Below are 22,489 nucleotides of genomic sequence, written 5' to 3'. Positions count from 1 at the left end.
GAATCACTCTGGCCTTGTCACAAACTAGGGATGTTAACAGTTAACTGGTGGAGGCTGGAACAGCTCCCCTGCACCCGAATAACCTATCAAGTAATTGAACAGGATTTTACATTCCTACCACAAACTTGTTCATCCCTATACTAATTATGCATCCCAGAAGCCCATCAGATCCTCCAGCCTAGCTATCCATTGTAGTCTTTGTGTTGAGATTAATGTATATTAGATTAAAAAAAAAACAATAACAAACCTTTCCTTTTAAGAGTAACAAGAGGACAGGTCTGTCCTCCCCCTGCTCTCTGTGCAGAGTACACGCAACACTACAACAACTTTAGCCAGCTCTTCAGTGGTCACATGGTGCAGCAGCTGACTGCATAACCTGCTACTGCACATGGTGCAGGCAGAAAATGGGAGCATCATAACATAAAAATAAGGGTTATGCATCCAAGAAGGGGTAATTGGATTAAGGGAGGAGTTAGCAGGGAGGAGTTTACATAGCAAAGCTGTAAGAAAGGAGTTTTAGAGTGATGTATGTTACCATCTGAGGAATATCCAGTGAGGCCTCCAAATATTACCAGCACATAACTGACATCCAGTTCCCTCATAATTTCATACGCCTTTTCTTCAGTGGATGCCATTGCCTTGAAGAAAAAACAAAGCCAGAGTCAAGCAACAGCCCTTAAGCCAGGGTGGGGAACCTAAGGCCATCTGCTCCCTGGCTTGCCTGGACCTGGCCCTCAAGGCTCAGGACCTGCCACAGCATTAGGGAGCCAGCGCTGGCACTCTAGCCCCCCTGCTAGAGCACACAAAATCTACTAGCTTGACCATCCCAGGTTTTGATGTGTGAAGGGAATGTGGGAGTGTCTTTCCGCTTCTCAACAGGGGACTTATTTTTGGCTTCTCACTTGTGTGCGGCCCCCAACAGATTTTTCAGTGGGTCAGAGCCCCCCCCAAAAAAAAGTTCCCCACTCCTGCCTTAAACCCACAGTAACCTCATCACATGGGAGCATCATAGAGTCATTTTCATCAATAAATAAGAGCATGGGTCACTCAAATGAGAACTAGAACCTCCATTCAGTGTAGGACCCAAGAAAAATTGAAGATTTTCTGGTACACTAAAAAGTAATCCAGGAACACTTACCTGACCAACTCGGGAGATGTGCGTGTTATTCCAGGTGTTATTGTCTACAAGAATCGTCCGATTTGCCATGGCAGTTATCTGATACCCATAGTCCCACCAAGACATGACCTTTGCATCCTGCATTCAAATACAAAAGATCCAATTAGTACACCTACTTTCAACCAACACACAGAAAGGATGCTGTCCTATTCCCACAACAATTCACTGTAGTCACAGGCTTGAGAGATCTGCCCATGAGCAGCTTCAACATGTCAGGTTCCCAGAGTAGAGAAGTTAGAGGCTAGCCCGCAAACTGTTTAACTGATAATCGAATGCTCAATGGTCCTAGTTAGCCCCTCCCCTCCCACCGCGCTGTTTTTTAAACTGGCTCCCTACATGGACCAGCTCCTGCCTACTGCCCTGCTGCCTCTGTATCAGGGGAGGTAGTAGGCCCTATCCATGGAGGACCAGAGCAGCCTCTGTCCATGGGGAGCTTGGGCACCACACAGACAGGGGCTGCTGCCCCAGAGCAGCCTCTGTCCATGGCGGGCTCAGGTGGCCCATGGGCACTACAGTGTTTATGGAAGTAAGAAGCAGTTTGTGATGGAAAAACATTTTTCCATGTTGGGCAGTCACAGAGCCACACATGCTAGAGGTTCCAAGACAAAACAGAAATAAAGTAAAAAGCTTGCTTGAACAGCTGAGCCCTGCAGCAAACCGGGCCATCTCGTCACACTAAGACAGCAAACAGTTCTTTTCCAGATCTCTCATTTCCCAGCTACAAAATACACAGATGGAAATTCTGCAACAAGGAGTTCAATGAAAGCTGCCCAGAAAGGTTTGGTTACCATGGAGAAGTGGCTCAAGGATGCAGGGCCCGCAACCATTTCAACATACAGATCACCTCTAGCTTTGGCTGTATCCAGAGGAACTCCCAACTCATTTCCCCTCACTTTGTCTCTTCAAGTCTGATGACTAAGGCCAAACGCTTATCTACACGAGCAAACTGTCCCTATCGCAGGCTGAACCAAGATGCCATATTACACCGTTATAGCTACGTAAAGACCCCGGGGATAACAATTTTAGACTGTGGAGTTGTGATGCAGTTTGTTCTGTCTACATAGGCAACATCAAACTGCCTTACATTGCAGCCATGTACCTTCTAGAGCAGGGGTGGGCAAAAAGGCCTCCATGGGCCGGATTAGGCCTACCAAGAGGGTGGATCTAGCCCGTGGAGGCCCTGCTGCTCCCCCACCCCCAGGCAAATTAGAGGCTGGGTGTGGGGGAGCGCACAAAGCCTCTGCCTGCCCAACCAGGAGCACGTGGAGCTTTGAAGCGCTGCACGCTGCTCACAGGGCAGGAGGAGAGCGGAGGAGGCTTCGCGTGCTCCCCCGCCCCCAGGCCTTATTTGGCCTAGGGGCAAGGGAGCACGGGTAGTCTCCTTCCATGACTGGGGCATGGACACCTAGGGAGAACGTGGAGGGGCAAAGACACTTCCTCATCCCCAGACCAATCATGGTCTGGGGGTGGGGAACCTGGAAGTATATTGGCCTTGCGCCTTTCAATTGATGCCGCGCCCCATCCTGTGTGGCCCGGGCCACTTAAAAAATTTCCAAACTGGCTCCTGGCAAAAAATTATTGCCCACCCCTGTTCTAGAGCCGGATAGTCTTGCTCCAATGTCCCAGGGACTGAGGTAATTTCTGAACCCATGTTGTGTGTGACAGAAATATTCACTGCACCTGGACACATTGTGTCTTGGGAGGCCAAGAGAGACACCTACTTGATTCTCAGAGACAATTCTTCTTCAGAAGTGAATTATACTCCCCAGTTCCAGGCCAAAGCAACATAATGGTAAAGCTGAACAACTGACCAACATTTTCCTGACCTCTCTTTGCAACGTTCATGTTGTTCTTTATATTCTCCCTCCCCCTGCAAGTGTATCAGTATTTGCTTCCCACAAGCCTACGCCAGCAGCCTAGCACAAATGGACCCAAGTGGATCCATGTGCCACATGCAACTCTACAGAAAACAGACCAGCTGAGATGCAACAAACTGTATGGTCAAGAACCTTTACTTCCCCAAGAAATTATAAGTAACAGTGCAAAGCAAGTCAATCTGCAAATAACGAAGAGCATTCCATCTGGACCCTTCCTGTATGGACACACTTAGATTTCCACAGTTTTCTATTAGTGTGTGATGCCACCATACAAAATATTAGTATTTTCCAGAGAGAGCAGCGTGGTCCCTATCAGGAACATTGGGACCCGGGAATGGAGTAAGTATGTAACTGCATCCTTATCCTCACTGTAATAAAATTCACTCATACTCTGGTAAGAAAGGCACTATATCAAAGCCCTTTACAAGCATTAATTAGGCTTCTTCGCTGTCTTAAAAGGGAGGCATGCAATTATTATTCGTTCTGTAAAATGGAGATAAGGGACATATTGTATAAATGACTTCTTAAGGTCACATACCATGGGAAATTAGAACCCAGACTCACAATCACTTGCTTTAAACACCAAACATAGTTGGGCACCATGGAAAAGTACAGCAGTAGGGAAATAAACACAAAATCATGATCAAAAATAGATTTAATACCTTTAAATAAAAAACCATTCACACCCTAAACCTGACCAGAGCTTCCTATTTGAGCCTTATTAGGAATAAATCTGATTTAGCCAATTATTCTGGCAACCAAATAGTTGCCATTTTCTCCTCAGTGACAGTACAGCAGCTCTGTAAGATGTTTCCCTGCTCCACCCAAAACCAAGGATCATTTTGTACAGAGGCCTGTGGCAGTTTACCTCTGGTGTATTGTGACGTAGCCAGTAATACGCTTCTCTGAAATCATCAAAGATGATCCTACTGCCATCCCCCCCACGAGCAGAGAGCACTATGGAAGGGGAGGAATAGGCTTCACTGGTTACCCAAGTCGAATGAAAAGTATAGGTGATCAAGAAGAAAGCCATGACCAGGATCATGCCACTGGCAACCTAGGGAAGCAACAGACAGTATCAAAAGCATCTCAGAAGTTTCACTCATTTTGAATCACAGCTCAACCTCCTATTACAGAGCAGGAATTACAAGCACTAATTAGTCTATGCTTAGATAAAAGTCACTCCCACTGATTATCTCTGTGCTACTCAGGAGAAGGGCTAGAGCAGTGGTTCCCAAACTTTTCGGCATCATGCCCACTTTCTGAGAAACCCTCATGTCCCCCCTCCCCCAAAAAGCAGCAAAACGTGTTGAGAAAAAAAAAGGAACTGACTTGGGCTGAAAAACAAAACATGGAGGGGCCTTGCACCCCCCCTGGAATTTCTTCACACACACCCGGGAGGCACGCCCCCCCAGTTTGGGAACCCATGGGCTAGAGAATATGCCCATGTCTCCCCTCTCCTTCCCCCAACTCCTTTAATTACATTCTCCCATAAAGGTTTGGGGCTCTTCCTCCAGACCAGGTCCCATGTAGTTTCCCCCTTGAGGCCTGGATTATAATCATACATGAAAACCCACTTCATTTTTAATAGGATAGGTAGAGTCCTGTTGCTTTTTGGTTTTCTTGTCTGGTCGGCTGATATCCAGGTTCTTCATGTAAGTGGAGAGCACCTGAGAAACACCAATGCCGGATAGAATGCACATAACTGGCGCCAGAACCAGCATAAGACGTACCTATTGAAGACAGCAGGACATTTATTATCTGGCCACAGAATGATGAGCTCATAGCAGAATGCACAGCGAGCTCAGAAATAAAATACAGACTGTAGGTGCATATAACTCTTCCCATTTCCCACTGATGCAGTGACTGTACAGGCAAATAGTCATTCTGTACTTCGCAAGAACCTTCCCAAGCTGGGACACAAGATTGTTTTCCGGTGGGCATTCATTATGGAGTGAACACTGGTGTTACTCTCATGTCTAGTGCCATGGAGTCTTTGAATTTTACAGAAACAAGGACAGCAGGAGGAATCTTAATTTGACATTACTTCTAGACCCTTTAATAGTGCTGGACTGTTCTGAAGAATTAACACGCTGAACAGAGGTCAACTCTCACCTGGGGCATAATGTGCTACAGCAAAACCCAAAGCTACTAATTCACAATCTGCTTCAGTAATGGAACCCAGAGCCTACCACCTGGGGAACTCAATGGGCTTTAGAAAGAGCATTCACTAACCCTCCCAAAATTGACTCACTCACCATGATGGCAACAGAAACTAATGACCTTTAATTGCAGCTTCAAAAATCTTCCCAGGTTGCATTCCCTAACAAAGCCTGACAATTACATATGATTAAAAAAAAAAAAAACACAGAAATATCATGACTGTTTCAACCAGCTCTGCGAATGAGTAACATTAACCCTGTTTGACAATGGAGAAAAGTTCAGACAGACTGAGAAACTGGACACTAGCAAGTCAGCAACAGAGCCATGCTAGGTTTCCACTTTACCCATTTCTTCTTTCTACCCATTTTTCCATCCCCCAGATGATCAGTCAGGGACTGCACACACTCAATCCTCAGCACACAGCAGCTCTCACCATGACAGCAGAGAAATACATGCTGGTCACACCGTACATGATGATAAAAATGCGGGCATCTGACAGATTACTGAAACAGTAATACAGACCAACTGCAAGAGAGGGAGATATGGGTCAGCAGCCAGCTTGGTAATTTTCTTCCAGGCCAAGAGTTAAAATGCATTATATTAAACAAGATATAGGACCAAAGCAGAATGTTGTGAATCACATGATTTTAGAATGCATCACCTGATACCAACAATGAAATCAGAAGCATTAAACTGTAGCCATGTAGCTAAAATGTAGCTTTATGCTAAGTAATGTGCCTTAGTATACTTTGCCTGCCAGCCACCCTTTCTGAAAGCAGAAAGGACCTTTACCTTACCATTGGTAAAGGTGCAACAGCCAGAATATTGTATTTAAAGCTGAGATCAAGGCTGGAATAGAGTCTTATTTTGTTTTAAGTTTTAAAATTAGTATTGTGAAATAAGTAAAAGGATATGATGACTTTTTTAAAAATTGTAATCTGACGTCCTTGTTTAAATGTGTATATTGTTCCTCTGTAACAAAGAAATCAACCGTGTTACGTGTGAGTGAAGGAGGAATATATGATAAATAAGTGCAAAGGCCACTGGAACAAATGTTCTGGGAAGAAGCAGAAAACAGATGTAAAGACGCTGAAGATTACTGTATATCCCCATCGAGATGTAAGCAGTGGGCAAATCGATGGCTCTGAAATAAGACAAGCATTTATCAATTGGAACAAAATATTTGTGATTGAAACCAGCTTAGCATGGCAGAACAAAGAAGAGAAACAACTGGAAATAACAAATATTTGTCAGAAAAACAGCATGATGATGCAAACCCCACTGATCCTGATGGGAAAGAACTATTATAAAAAGGAGAACTTTTTTGCCTTAAGAGCAGGGTCATCCTGCCAAAGACTGGATCATCAGTCCAGGCAGACTGATCACGGATGGGGGCGGGGCCTATGTGGCTGGCCACAAGGATTGGTAAATATAGGCATCGACTGGTGGAAGACCGAGGAATAGAGTATGTGTAAGCATATACTAACTGCTTTGCCATTGTATTCTCAATAAACGCAGTGTATTGCCTTTTCCCCTGAAAAGATCTCCTGTGCTTCTTATAAGCTTAACAGAACTGTTCAAGAGGAATGCCAGGTTAAAACACATTCCAATCCCGTAGGCGGGGGGCAGCACTGGTCAGGTATTGCAAGGTTGTCTTGTCATGAATTAGTCCATCAGCATGGGAATAAGAGTTAGAAAACTGAGTGAATGCTAGACTAAATGTGCATAATAAGGCAACCCATGAGCATGTATAGTGCCACAGCATTAAGAAACAATGGGCAGGGCATTTCATTGGCACAGTAGTGAATATTTCAGTTGATTTAGTGAGTTTCTGTGTATGAAGCATATTAGGCTGTAGTATCCTGGTCTACATTAGCTATTTAGACTAAATTTAGCCACACAAAAACAGGTAAATTTTCTAGACATGTCCACAATACCAAGCATGTCTGGTCAACCTGAAGTGCTGCTTAAGTCAATGTCAGGTACTCCTGATTTCATGAGGAGTAACACTATTCCCAACCTTGCCTGATCAAGTTCATGGTAGTGTAGATGCAGAATTGGCAAAAGTCAAGCATCTCACAGTGCCCTGCTCTAACCGGAACTTGAGCCTCTACTGCTCTCCAGGTAACAGAAATAGCTCTGGAAAAATCTGAATTTAATTTCCTGTGTGGCCAGTGTTGTGAGCATACCAAAGAGCAAGCAGCACACCTGAGCAATACGTGGTCATGACTTCCAATATTTCAAGTCCCATAAGCTCCAGTTCCTAGAGGCATGGGGAGAAGAATCCATGGTCTCCAAGCTCCAAACCAGCAAAAGAAATGCCAATATCTATGCAAAGATCTCAAAAGGCAATGGAGGAGAAAGGATATATCAGGTACACACAGCAATGCAGAGTTAAAATAAGGGAGCTGAGACGGTCCTACCACAAAGCAAAGGAGGCAAATGAACAGTGTGGTGCATAACTGCACACATGCCATTTCTACAAACAGCTGCATGTGATCCTAGCGAGGGGTGAACCAACAGCCCAAGCCTGATGGTGGAGTCTGGCCAAGACACTCCGGGCATTGTGAAGGACAGAGTGGTGGCAGAAGGGGCATGGGGAGTGGAAAAGGAGTGTGAGGACAAGGAGAATGGCCAGACAGCAATTGGCGAGAGCCAAAAACTTTATCATATGGGAGCCAGACTCCTCCTCCCAGTATGTCTCCCAGCTGAGCACTGATCCCGGGAGGGCTCTTCTTGTAAGTTCACAATTTTTTTCTTACTACAAGCAGGTTAAGGCAATTGGGTGTGATATGTGGCGTGCACTGTGCCTACATAGTGTGAGGAACCCAGCAGAGCATGTTCATGTGTCTGGAAATGGATTGGGAATCCTCTCTGCACATCTCCATGAAGCTCTCAGACAGGACTTCTTTGATCCTTTTCAAATTTTCTGGGGAGGTCAGCCTTATTTCATCCTCCACAGACAGACACCTTTCCACACCAAGCCAGCAGTAAGTGTCACTGAATCACAAAGCACTGCAGCAAAAGGCCTAGGTTTGTGGCCACGTTCAGTCATCATCTGCTCCTTGTCACTCTGCATGATTTGGAGAAGACTGATATCTCACCTTGCAACCTGGATGAAGGAGGAGGGGAAGCTATTAGCTGCTGCCTCTGCTGCTATCAAGGCTCCAGCCTCTGGCACCCCCACTCTCCCTCCCAGCTGTAGGCTTCCCTGCCGGCATGACTGGACCCTATTTCCCATCTCCCAGCCACAGACTTCCGCGGGATGGCAAAGAAGCATTGTGCCGGGAAGCCATGTGTGCTAGACACAGGGAAGCTGGCCCTGTCCCACTGGCATGACCAGACCACATCTTCCAACTGCAGAAACATGCCCTGGCAGGCCCCTTACCATATCTGCCTGCCTCTGAACTGTGAGTTCAGATATTCCCCTGAGAACTCTGCATACTTGCTGGACAGTTACCTATTTAAAGCAAAACTTTTGCCTTGCACAGAACACATCTCTATTGTCTTTACAGAGAGTTTCTCTGTATGTTAACAGATTATGGGTAGGTTTAACACAACATATCTAATTTGTGCCCTTGTAAACTTTTCATTAGTGGGAACAGTAGTTAGCTCACTGCATACTCCCCCAGCTCTGCAGCTATACCTGGCGCATAGCTGCAGGTGAAAACAGACAAGGGATGATATATTTAAGGAGCAAATGGAATGAAGGAACATGCTCCTGCAGGAGATGCAGGCAGAGAGGCAGGACGGGGTGGTGGAGAGGTAGGCCAGAAAAGCCTGCAGGAATGTGCAAGCAAGGCACCAAGAGCAATCTTGGCAGTGATGGAATGCCTGGCAGCTAGCCTGGAAAAGAACCCCTCTCAGGACCCCCTCCAACCCAAATAAAATTACTTTCCCTCCTCTCCTAGTTCCATGGCCTCCACCCTCAGGGGCCCCAGGACATGGGGTAGAGGGGAGGGGGCAGCTCAAGGGCAGCCTCATACTCAGCCTCCAGGATCTCAGTAGGCAAAAGGCTGTTCATGCATTTCTGAGAACCTCCCAGACTTTCTCTCTTTCCCTACTGTTTTTCCTACATAAAAATGCATGATCTCCGAACAACAGTCTCTTTATTGCTTGTACTGCAGGGGAGGTGTGCAGGATTATGGGCAAACAACGAGGGGCCCCTGCATTCACTGTCTCTCAAAACAGGCCATTCAAAGCCTCTCTGATTTGTGCTCCTCCATGCTGTGCTCTCTTTATCACCCTGGTATTTGTCTGCTCAAAATATTTGGCTAGGAGTTCTACCTCAGTCCTCAACCTTGCCAGATAAGTTTCCCTCTTGCTCTCACAAATATTATGGAGCACATAACAGGCTGCCAACACAAAGGGAATGTGTTCGCCGAGGTCCAACTTAGTCAGGACACTCCTAAACTTTCCCTTTAATGCCTAAAAGCACATTCAACCACAATTCTGCACTTTCTCAGCCTGTAGTTGACCCCCTCCTTATGGGGGTCCAGGCTGCTCATGTATGACTTCATGAGCCAGGGGAGCAAGAGGTAGGCTGGGTTGCCAAGGATCACTATGGGCAGGAATCTCGGATTCTGATTTTTCAGTCCAGGAATAAAGTTCCAGCATGCATTTTTCTGAAGAGTTCCTAAAGATGCGTGCAACATGCACCTTTCCCGATCATCCCACACTGACATCAGTGAAAGGGTCCTTGTGATCCACCAGCACATGCAGCACCATCAAGATGTACTTCTTGCAGTTTACACACTGCTTGGCAAGGTGGTCAGAGGCCAAGATGGAGAGGTGTGGTCCATCTATCATCCCACCGCATTTAGGGACCCCCATAGTGGCAAAGCCATCCGCTACAGTATCCATGTTTCCAAGTCACAGAGCAGAATGGTATTCATTGCCTTGGCTACTTGTATAACAGCCACCCCCATTGTAGATTTCTCCATCAAAACGGATTCCCAACAGACTGACAGCTGTCTGGGGTTGCAAGCTTCCACAGGGCTATTGCCACATGCTTCTCCACTGTCAGAATGGGTCTCATTCTGGTATTCTTGCATGTCAGGGCAGGTGAAAGCCATCTGCAAAGTTCCAAGAAAGTGGCCTTGTGCATTCAGAAGTCTTGCTGCGACTGCTGATCATCGCATCACATCGCAATGTGGTCCCACCAGTCCATGCTTGTTTCACGGCACCAGACCTGGCATTCCACTATGTCAATAGATCAAATCCCAGCTGTGGTTCCATTTTGCTCAATGCAAGGGCTTGTCTGACCAGCATAGGACCCCAAAAAGGAAATTCCTCCTCTTCATTGTCCTCCTCCTGGAGGACTGTGCTAATGCTCTCAAAATACTGCACCGTGAGGCGCACCAGGGCAGATATCACCATTACAATGATTTGATGTGGATCCATGCTTGCGCTGTATAGCGTCTGTGTGGACAACCAGGGCTAAAGAGTGAGCAAAAATACTCTCTCAATCAAAAAAAAATCTCAGTAAATCAACAAGTAGACGAGAGCATTATGGGACGATGAGGACATGAACCCATAACCACAGTTTTGGTCCCAGCATGCACTGGGAGCATAAGCCAGAATGCAAAGTAGGCATGTGGGATAGCTACCCATACTGCATCACACTGCGTCAATGGCAAGCTCTGTAATGGGGATGCACTACTTTGAAGTATGTTGAGTTCTTCCCCGTAGTGGGGACATGGACCTTCAACTTTTCAAAATCAGGTGGCAAGAAATCAACCGTAATAGATTCAACCTCATCTCGTAGTGCAGACATGGTCTCACTAACCAATGCTCTGCAGACTACACTGGTTTCTTTATTCATATCTAGGTGTAATTCAAAATATTAGCACCAATTAAATCAGATCAAATCTGTTCAGATTCGAAGTCAAGACTGAGAGCAACATTCTTTGGGGTAACCTTACAAGTGACAATAGCTTACAGTGGGGACTGGCCATCTTTTCAGCAGTAATAATACCTAGCACCTATTGCATATATAGCTTTCCATCCACAGATCTCAAAGCATTTTACAAGACTGTTAAGTGTTATCATCTCATTTGACAGAGATGGGAATGAATTGCTCAGGGTCACATAGTGGCAGAGATAGCAACAGAACCCACAAGTACTGACTCCTCCATTCCAATGTTCTGTCTGCTAAACAACGCTCTTTCTTGGTAGTTGAAACCAATAAGATCACCACTCTGAAATGTACCTAGAAGTTCAAGTGCAGGTTTCAGAGTGGATGTAACATGAACAATATAGCTGACAATGCTAAGTAGGGGTTAATCACATGATGTACCAGCTGAAGCTTTTAAATAGCCCTAAAATGTGTAAACCTAATGGAATGTACAATGCAATGCAAGTTCCCACTGATCTTCTGTCAGTCAAGGTTTTTGACTTTTGGTATAAAGCTACTCCACTCTTGGGAAGGTTTTACCCAATGGAGGTGGGCAGGGGCTTGTCTTTAGGATTTCTGAGACAATATATCCTTTATATGAAGATAATTGGTTTGCGCGCATAAGTAAATGCACTAACTCACCTGGAAACATGAAAACAAGGAGCTGCAGATCGAAATAATAGGAAGACCAAGTGGTAGGCTGGTGTTCAGAGACTGAAGCAATGATGGGAATGTTATTCTTTGCATAGGAAGGATCCAGCAGAGAGTAGAAACGGCCAGTCCAAGGAGAGATTTTCCCTAGTAGAGAAGGGAGAAATCCACATTAATGCACTGGACTTCTGGGACAATTTACACCAGAAAGTTGTACAGAGGACAAATATGTAGAGCTGTAATTTCTCTCTCAAATACTGATCATGTGAAACTATTAATACACTGAATTTATGATACTCAGAATTACCGGGTTTTAAAATAGCTTTAAAAATGCAGCTCTCCTCTGAAAGGCACTCCACATGGAGCTCCATTTTTAACAGTCTCTCCTTGACTCCAGATCAAGTCTGTTCAGATTCCAAGTTAAGCAGCGGCTGTGTAATATGTAAGCTCACCAGACTCAGTCTGGGATCCAAGAGATTTTTCTGACTATCACCAACAATACACATTCTCCCACTTGGAGATTAGCCAACTGTTCTGTTGATGATGCATGAACCAGAATATACTGCAGCTCCAGCTCCCAGAGCTGTGCTGGCTCTGCTGGGCCAACAAAATACTAAAAACATGCTTTATTGAACAACATTAGGAAGATTAGATTTCTGAACACATACACAGGGGGACAGATTTGAGAAAGAAGGAGCTAGAATTATAGTTTGCATGCAGTTTTTGGTACAAGAACTAGTACAATTACTCAGCAAAGGGCTCTTTCCTGTTTCATTAAAGGAATGAATTATAATGAACCATAGGCCAAGGTAACAGGGAAGTGAAACAGGAAATTCATGCATTCCATCACCACGAGCACAGCTTTTGTCACATAGATCAATCTACCTGTCAGCATCAGCACGGCTCCTATCGTGAGAAGGACAAATCCAACTAGTGAGATCACACTCCTGAAGAGAATTTCAAATTGCTGGGGGTTCAGCTTGCTGCGCAGGTAGTCCACAAAGGCATGGATCTGACATAGACCAAAGACCCCCAAAGCAGCCATGTGCTCAGATGACAAGACAGGCTGCAAGGAAAGAGAGCAGGATTGGATGCAGAGGAGAATAACTATAGCAGAAACATCTCTGCAGACACAGCCAGGAGTCACTTTCTTTCCCAAATTAAAGCTCTTAAGAAGCCACAAGGAAAATTAAATCCAGGCACAACAATGGGAGTCCTGATCATCTCTGTCCCTTTTTCCAGGTTACTCTCTCCCCAAAAGCTTATTAAAACAAAGATGCTGACCTGAACTTCCCTTACTGATACCACAGGGCACGTCTAAACTACATTCCTCTTCCGAAAGAGGAATGTAAATGAGCTTGATTGAAAATGCAAATGAAGTGCGGATTTACAAATCTCATGCTTCATTTGCATAATCACGTGAGTGCTTTTTTGAAGAAGAAACCAGAGTCTAATGAAGCATGAGATTTGTAAATCCGCGCTTCTTTTGCATTTTTGATCAGGCTCATTTACATTCCTCTTTCGGAAGCGGAATGTAGTTTAGACGTGCCCTGTGGTATCAGTAAGGGAAGTTCAGGTCAGCATCTTTGTTTTAATAAGCTTTTGGGGAGAGAGTAACCTGGAAAAAGGGACAGAGATGATCAGGACTCCCATTGTCTCCCATAGCCATATTGTTTAGCATATTGCAGTTGCTCAGTTTAAGTCTCCCAAGTCTCAAGCAGAAGCCCAAAAGGCCATGTAACTATCGCTAGATCCAGTTGGATCATTATCTATAAAATATATCTATATAGATACAGAGCGCATCTGTCTGTGTGTCTGCAGGCAGGTCTCAGTGAACTTCAAGAACTCCTCCAAAATAATTATGAGCTAGGGCCACTAAATTTAGCAGGCAGTTTCCTCTTCTAACTTAAAGCAAGGTCAGGGATTGGTTTTGCCAGGAAAGCAGAAAGTGCCGTGAATGGGACTGTATTCTAGAACAGCAGTTCCTAACTGCCAGTCCACAGACAGGCACCAGGCCACGGAACGCTGGCTGCTGGCCACGGTGGCTCTGGTGGCTGGGACTAGGATATACCACCCAGCACCTCTCCTCCTGACGCCAGCACCTCTCCTCCTCTCCTGTTGGGAGAGGTGTGTCCTGCCTTGCCTCTCAGCCAAAAAGGGCCAGGCAGGCACGGGGTCTCCTCCCGGCTGCGGAAGAGGGCTGAGCCTTAGAGCAGCCGTGACCTGAGCAGCAGCACTCAGGAGGTGGCTGAGAGGCAGCACTGGGTTGGGTGAGAGGGCGAGGCTAGTGCTGGGGGGGCTCCAAGAGGCAGAGGGCTGACACTGGGGTGTCTGGGTGGGGAGCTGGCACGGGGGAGCTATGCGGGCGGGGCTAGTAGTGGGGGGGCTATGGGGACAGGGTTGGCACTGGGGGGCTCTAGGGCTAATATTGAGGACTGGGGCTGACTCTGGGGGGGTTGGGTGCACAGGAGCTCTGGAAACAGCAGGCTGGCACTGGAGGGGGTCTGGTGGTAGGGGGCTCTAAGGGGTAGGGGGCTGGCACTGAGACGTTTGGAATGGGTGGGCTGGCGCAGAGTAGAAGCCAGTGGTTTGCAGCAGCTCTGGGGGCTGAACATTTTGGTAGACCGGTAACATTTATTTGCATAATGAGTATGCAAATAAAATGTTACCGGTCCACCAAAAGTTTATGAATGGGTTTACTGGTCTGCAGTATAAAAAAGGTTGGGAACCACTGTTCTAGAACATGGAAAGGGAGGGAGCTGCTGTTTGGAGGAATGAAATACTGCAGAGTGACCACTATGGGCAACCGCTCCACCAAGAGCAGGGATGGGCAATAATTTTTGGTGGGGGGGCCACTCCAAGATTTTGGTAAATGGTCAAGAGCTGCACTTTCCTGTGGAGAGGGTACAGAGTCTAGGTTGGGTGCAGAAGGGTGCTCAGGGTAAGGGACTGGAGTGCAGGAGACGGTGTTTGGGTGGAGTGGGGTTGTGACCTAGGTCAGGGGATTGGGGTGTAGGGTCAGGGAGGGGGTGTGGGTGCAGGAGAGGATTCCGACCTGGGGGACAGGTGTAGGAGGGGTACAGGATCTGGGAGGGAGTTGTCACCTAGGGCAGGGGGTGCAGAGGGTTTGGATGGTAATCTGGGCCTCCCTGCCTGTTGCAGCCCCAGCCCGCTTGAAAATACAGGCTGCTCCCTCCACATGGCTCTCAACTCTGGATGGGGGAAAGAGGCTTAACGCTGCCCCAGTCTCTCAGGCCAATCTCTCAGTTCCAATTGGCTGGCTGTTTCCAACCCATAGGAACTGTGAGTTTGGCTGAGGTCAGTTCTTATTGACCAGTTGTTTCTGGCCAATAGGAGCTGAAGGATTGGACTGGGGCAGGGAGATCACAGGAAGCCTTCTCCTCCCTGAAGAGCAGACTGTGTTTTAAACAGCGGCAGGGTGGTCAGTGGGCCAAATCCAGTGTCTTGATGGGCCAGATCCAGCCCCTGGGCTGTATTTTGCCCAGTCTTGACCAAGAGAGTGGTAAGTTGATGCTGGGGCTCTAGCCTTATTCTGGCCTGCATATTTATACCTGCCTCTGGAAATTTCCACTACATGCATCTGACGAAGTGGGTCTTTGCCCACGAAAGCTTATGCTCCAATACATCTGCTAGTCTATAAGGTGCCACAGGACTCCTTGTCGCTTTTGCAGATCCAGACTAACACGGCTACCCTTCTGATATCTAGCACTGTTAACAGTCTACAGCCCTCTGAGGAACAGTGCAAAGTACTTTACCAAAGTTCATGAAGCCCTGCACACTTCTGGGAGGAAGTTTAGGCTTAGTACAGATGAAGAAACTAAGTGACTGTGAGGCATAATTTCTCCCTTATACTCACACAGCAAGTTAATGGCACAGTCAGAAGAAGGACTCAAATGTCAACCTGTAGCTAGGGATGTAAAAATTTACATTTGAAAAATGTAACTAACCCCAAAATAGAATAGTCTCTGCCTGTGGAGAGGGGCCTAAGCTGGATCTGCCACAGACAGGGGCAGGAGCAGACCACACTCAGGGTAGACAAGGAACTGCTCCAGTTTCTACTGGGTAACCAGAACCAGTAAGCCTCACTCCTTAAGGGCATTTACATCCCTACCTATGGCTTCCCTACTCTAACTGCTAGAGAATACTGCGTTCCATTGCTTCATCTGATTCCCTTACCTGGAAGCCAACGAAGGAAATCTGCATAGACAAGATGGTTCCTAAGCAGTACACTGTGCAATAGGCCACATAGATCCTGTGGGAGAAGCGTCCTGTCAGCATCAGCACAAGGACATGCAGGGGGATCAGATTAATCAGAAACACATAGCCACCCCATGAAGAGACCTGGGTAAGAAGAGAACAATTATGTGCTCAGAACAACTTGCACTGTGTCAATGAAAAAGAGGTTAATATTCTATAGACAATTTCCAAAAAAATATTCTACAGACCATTTCCAGAACCCCCAAGTGAAAACTGGGTTTTGCTAGCAGAAACAGAAAACAAAGGCACACACATTGGACTTGATCACATTCCAGTGGTTTTTTAATGGTTATCAATTCAAAATATGCTTCAGAATTAACACTGTTCATAAATAGATTAACTCAACATTGTTTGAAGCCAATGTCCTTCTTTTGGTTTTCTGACAGTTCACTGTTTCTCTCAAAAGGTTTGGGCAAATCTTACTGTTTGTACATTTAGTGCATCACAATAGAGGGAACAGAATACATGAAGGTCATGGAGCTGCCCCATTCCTAACACCTTTCTTTTTTAATAAATTACTTTCTTTTAAAAAAAAATCTGCCTTTTTTCAACTAGGTTACATGAGCTCTCCAGCTATGATCTGACAGGAAAATGCACCAAACAAGGACAAATCTAATGCTCTTTGTAGTGACATGGAAAAATTCCAGGATTGCTTACCCCAGATCTTGCACTAATACATACCCAGACTCTCTGATGCTACTACCATGGACAAACATATTGCACGTAACACTGGGAATCATTACAAGTTAATCTGGCATAGGATTCATAAAAGCATACTATTTGGTTCCATTCAAAACAGCCAAATAAAAACCAAGTGTAGGAAAAGAGCATCTAAGAATATCTAGTGGACTACTTGGTCTTAAATGACAACATCCAGGCAAGCTTAGATTACTGAAACCCATTACAAGGGAAAACAAGGAGAGAAAGCTTTGCCCCTCATTTCATTTCAACAGACCAGGATGAATGTTCCATGGGAGGGGGAAAAACATGCCATTCTGGCTCCAAAATGAAATTGGGGGGGGGGGGGGGTTGAGCCTCAAACTTTTTATGCTAGAGTTGCTAATAAGAGTTTCTCAGCTAGGCTGCTCTAGAATTCTGGAACAGCAGACAAAAAGCTAGGTAGGTCTGTTTATTATTTGCTTTGATCAGATCCACACGTTAAAATCCTTGTGTAGGTAAGGCAAGTTGCAGTTTTAACATGTCAGTCTGTCAAAGGAAACCCTAGGCTTTACTTTGATCAGCTAACATGTTGAAATACACCTTTTCTCCTAGTCATCCGGACATGTCTACATTACTGGGAAGATTGATGTTGGTCGATCTTTCTGCGTTCAATTTAGCAGGTCCACTGGGGACCTGCTACAATGAACAATAAGGATGCCTCAGTGATGCCAGTAATCGTCACTGTCACAAGGAGTAAGGGAAGTTGATGTGAGCCTCTCTCCCATTGGCCTCCTGCAGTGAGGTCCGTGCTCCAGCTTGGCTTAAGGTATGTCGACTCCAGCTACGTCATTTACGTAGCTGGAATTGCATACCATAAGCCAACCTTTCCCCATAGTGTAGACCTGCCCTCAGACACATGAATGCTGCAACATTGCCTCTTGTAATAAAAAGACTCAATGGATAATGAAGCTCAATCAGGAGAGTGTCTCTCCAAGGGCTCATTACAATAGGCCCCATTAACAACCAAAAAGGAACTAGACAAAGCAGATTGTGTCCACAAAAGCTCATGGTACTATATGTCTTTTGTTAGTCTCTAAGGTGCTATAGGATAACTTGTTTTTAAAGTTTTTTTAAATACATTAAAACAGAATACAGCCACCATCAATTCAGTACCCATGTGTGTCACATACAGAATAGTTCCTGCATATAGGAATTACCATGGAAGACAGGATGGAAGACTGCATGCTGGGAAGTAGGGACATAAAATCCCATTTAATTGGTTAAGTGATTAAACATCTCTCTCTATATAAAAAGTTTTTTCAGTGGAATGACAGGTCATCACTCTGCACCCTACCTGACTCCTCCCTCCTTGGCTGTGTCTCCCTTCTCCCCCTTCTCTGGTGCGCGGGGCGGAGAGCAGGGCCTGGCAAGCGGCCCCTCCCCACCCAGTATTGGGGAGGAGGTTGAAGCTGTGAGCCACACAGCCCCTCCCCTCCCAGTGTTAGACAGGGGAAGTGCGGGGGCTGCAAAGCACACAGCTCCTTCACTCCGCGATTTTTGGGTGGTGGGGAGGGGGGGGGAGCAGAAGCCACACACCCCACTCATGGTCCTCGGGAGTGGAGTGAGTGTGGAAACCATGCAGCACTGGGAGCAAAGCAGCCCTTCCCCTCCCCAATGCTGGGGGGAGGAAGGGAGCTGTTGTGGCTGGGGGAGGAGTACAGAGCCTGGTGAGGCCTCATAGTGCCCACCACAGCCCACGGCTGGGCATGGAGGGCCGATTCTGGCTAGGCCACACCACAGTTTTGGCCCAGCCCAACCCCAAGAGGCCGGGGGGGGCGGGGGGGGAGGGGGAAAGAGGGCCAGGCCTGGCATGGCCTTGGCCAGGAGAATGGGGGTTAGGCTTAGGCCATGGCAGGGTGATAGCTGGGGGAAGAAAAGGCTCAGGTGGGTGGGGAAACAGGTCTGGATTGGCACAGCTGTAGCCTGATCCTCCCGGTTGGGGGAGGAGGGGGTGGGGAGAGAGAGCGGGATTGCCTACTCACCGTAAGAGGGGGGTCGGCAAGCGTAGTGAGCAGGGGGCACCCTACTATCATTTAAACCAGTTAACTCAAAGGGAGAGGTGGGCAGGAGAGCTTGAGTAGCCCACCTCATCTGAGGTGGGGGCTGCTGAGTCCTGGATGGAGCAGCTCCTGCTTGAAGGGCATCTGGGCCCACTGCAGATAGAGACTGTTCCTGCTGGGATGCCATCACAACCCATCCTGTGGGGCTGGAACATCCCCCTGCCTGTGGCAGGCAAGGAGCTGCTCTAGCCCCCACTGGTTAATCAGTTAAACATTCACACCCGCTTAACACGGACACAAAGATAACTATAGGCCACATTTGACATCTAGGCTGTATTTTGGTTACTTCTGATCAACAGGCTCATCTGAAGTGAAGTGATTGTGAGCAGAAACAGAACTTACCATGTAGAAGTAGGCAAGGGCACACATGGCTGCCCAGTAGATGGAGCCAGTCTTCACTGCTTTGATCCACATGTAGTAAGTTAGCAACATACAGAATATTGCAATACCTGAGCAAAATAATGTACAGGAATACATGGAAATACTACTGACACAAAAATAAACATCTACCCTAAAGTGCCCAGGACCACCTCTCCATGGCAAATAATGACAAACCCTTTAAGTCAATGGGGATTAGATGCCTAACTTACTTAGGCACTTTTGTAAATCTCACTAGACATCCATCTGCACCTTTAGGCACCTAAAAACCTTAATAAGCCTGACCCTAGGCTCACCTTGTTGTAATGTAATCCGCTGTGAAAGTTACAGCCTTATGACAAAACAGCCTTCCCTAAAGTTCAGCTATGTGATTAGAGCACGGAACATGCAGTCCAGATCATGACAACCCCACTGCTTTGGGAACCACTTCTGTAGTGACAGCACCTTCCTAGATTTCAATGTACCACAAGGTGAATGTATACATTGTGCATCTGTCACAGAGGGAACCCCAGAAATCCTTTTCACAAGGAGTAGAGCTCTACAGAATTACTGTCTTAACATGTATGTTGCTTTGGGCTCTTGAAAGAAACATTTATCCCTTATGTAAATTTAAATTAAATTAAAATTGAAAGCGCCATTAAAGGCTTTAAAAAGGTAAAAATACAATGCATGAAAAAGCGGTCCTTTCTTACTCTACACATTTGCTTCTGAGGCCTTTCTAAGTCACACCTACTAACAAGTTGATTCTTGGTCACCCACGTAATATCAATATAGTTATAAAAGAGCCACCTGGATTCTATTCTATTTTAGGTATCAAGAGCAAACTTGTCTCTGTCTCAGTTACAAAACTATTGCTACTTTCAGGTGGTACAGGACAGAAAGAGTTTTGATGCCTACAAGAGTTTATGGAATTGGTAGAACCACTTGTTTTGGAATTGACGATATTACTATTAGAGCATATTCCTATATTACTATTAATTAGCGCCTGCTCATTTTGTACAAGAGAGAAACAAATATTTTCCATCCTGAGAGATCAACATAATCAACTAGACAGGCAAAACATGCTTAATGTGCAAGAGAAAAGCCAAATCTCATCGCACTGCAGGTTTTGTCTGTAGATCATTATTGATTGGGAATCATCTGCTTGCATCGCTCTAGGAGCAAATGCAGAGGAATCAAACACTTATTTTTATACTTGGTTTTCAGAATACATTGGCTCTTTTAGTGATAGAAATGTAGCCGTGTTAGTCTGGTGTAGCTGAAACAAAATACAGGACTATGTAGCACTTTAAAGACTAACAAGATGGTTTATTAGGTGATGAGCTTTCGTGGGCCAGACCCACTTCCTCAGATCAAATAGTGGAAGAAAATTGTCACAACCATATATACCAAAGGATACAATTAAAAAAAAATGAACACACATGAAAAGGACAAATCAAATTTCAGAACAGGAGGAGGAATGGGGAGGTGGAGGGGGAGGTAAATGTCTGTAAGCTAATGATATCAGAGGTGATAATTGGGGAAGCTACAAACCCCCTTCTGTTCTGAAATTTGAGTTGTCCTTTTTATGTGTATTCATTTTTTTTTAAATTGTATCCTTTGGTATATATGGTTGTGACAATTTTCTTCCACTATTTGATCTGAGGAAGTGGGTCTGGCCCACGAAAGCTCATCATCTAATAAACCATCTTGTTAGTCTTTAAAGTGCTACATAGTCCTGTTTATTGGCTCTTTTGGGGGTTACCTTTTATTTTGGAGCCCCACCGATCTTACCTTCATTGTCATAGGAGCCAGCCACAGAACGAGAGATGTAACCAGGCACCACAGCGATCATGGCAGCAGCCAGGAGACCTGCCCCTGCATCCTGGGAACCATATATGGTCAGAGGGAAAGAGATTCAACTTCAGTCTTTAAAGAGATTTACATGCTCTGCTGGCAAAGGCAAACGTATCAAAAGGCAGAGTACCCGCTTAGGGCATGTCTACAATATGGAGAAGATCGACCTTCTGGAGGTCGATCTTTTAGCGTTGAATTTGATGGGACCTCCAATCAAATACTGAGGGACCACACCTGCCAGCATCTGGCACTCCTCAATCTGCAAAGAATAAGGAAAGCTGATAGGAGCATATGCTCCCGTCAGCCTCCTGACATGTAGACTCCGCCACAGCTCGACTTAAGGTAAGTTGATTCCAGCTGTGCATTTTGCACAATGGATGGCGTACCTTAAAACGACCTGCCTAGTTTAGTATAGACCAGGCCTTATTGACTTAAATAATAAATTCTCTCAGTTGCAAGGGCCATAAAAAAAATCCCTACACCCCTCTCTCTCCGGCTCCTGTGTCACAGCCTTCCTTCAGTCAAGGAGAGCTGGACGAGGATCCCTTTGGAGGCCCATAAATGTTGCTCTCCTCTGCTAGAACGATCAGTGCAGAGACTGAAATACAGATCAGAGAGTCTAACCTGATTACTGCAGAAAGCTGGCAGAAGGAACTCACTGCACTGTATCTAAACTGATTCCTGAAGCTACCTTCACTACTGACTACAAAATTTGACAGTGAGGCTGAAACTCCCAGTTGGACTGACTGATGTGGTCAATAAGAACACAGGAGACTGAATTAGGAAGGATCTCTGGGCAGTAGCCCAAGCTCCAATGCCAAGATCATCCTCTTCAACTCAAACATATTTTTAAAAGCCAGCGGGGAGAATTAAGCAAATATGAAAGACTTTGTTCCAAGTAGTGCCAATGAAAAAATAAAAGTTATGCACTTGGGACAGAACCGTAAGTGGACGTGAATGTGACAGGAAAATGTCTCTGAGCACAAATTGTTGAACAAGTACAAGCCTTGTGCATCATTCAAAAGAAATCTCCAGGCAGCAGAAAATTCCACCAGGCACAAGATAAACTCTGGCCCAGATGTCCCAACTAAGTAAAGATCCTTTATCAGCTCACAGAGCTGCCTGTGTGTCAAGCTGAGGCAACACATTTAGGCTCAACACCTCCTACTAAGGATGTTAAATATCGACTATTTGATTAGCAGGTAGGGCGATTCTGCCTTTGAAGTGTAGGAACAGCCCTAGGGAGTTCCCAGCTGATCCTGGGCTCCACGTGGTGCTGCCGCTTTGAAATGCCGGGAGGAGCTTGACACCATCCCTAATTTGTAGCACTCACAAAGCAACGGACCCTAAACATAACAGAAGGAGAGTGCTGCTATTTCCTCTTAATCTATAAAAACCAAGTATAGTTGCTATCCTGCTAGCCTTCCCATCAAAGTCAGTCAGTGCCAACACA

The 22,489-nt window shown here is 45.9% G+C and overlaps 1 protein-coding gene across 3 annotated transcripts in view; it reads right to left on the bottom strand.

The window, feature by feature from the left end:
* Nucleotides 1-22,489, bottom strand: part of STT3A (STT3 oligosaccharyltransferase complex catalytic subunit A) — a 45,987-nt gene that overhangs the window by 11,702 nt on the left and 11,796 nt on the right. For all 3 annotated transcript variants that reach the window (XM_006116691.5, XM_075909257.2, XM_075909258.2), the window contains 10 exons: nt 20,974-21,064; nt 19,165-19,271; nt 15,962-16,126; nt 12,650-12,830; nt 11,756-11,911; nt 5,651-5,742; nt 4,632-4,787; nt 3,923-4,111; nt 1,139-1,255; nt 536-638 (listed from right to left, as the gene is read on the bottom strand). In XM_006116691.5, coding sequence (XP_006116753.1) covers nt 536-638; nt 1,139-1,255; nt 3,923-4,111; nt 4,632-4,787; nt 5,651-5,742; nt 11,756-11,911; nt 12,650-12,830; nt 15,962-16,126; nt 19,165-19,271; nt 20,974-21,064 — 1,357 coding nt within the window. The remainder of the gene's footprint in view (nt 1-535; nt 639-1,138; nt 1,256-3,922; nt 4,112-4,631; nt 4,788-5,650; nt 5,743-11,755; nt 11,912-12,649; nt 12,831-15,961; nt 16,127-19,164; nt 19,272-20,973; nt 21,065-22,489) is intronic.

Source organism: Pelodiscus sinensis, chromosome 25 (assembly GCF_052426305.1).
Source record: "Pelodiscus sinensis isolate ZL-2025 chromosome 25, ASM5242630v1, whole genome shotgun sequence".
Classification (NCBI taxonomy): Eukaryota; Metazoa; Chordata; order Testudines; family Trionychidae; genus Pelodiscus; species Pelodiscus sinensis.
Note: the sequence above shows the minus strand (reverse complement) of the source record. Positions and strands in the feature narration are given on the sequence as shown.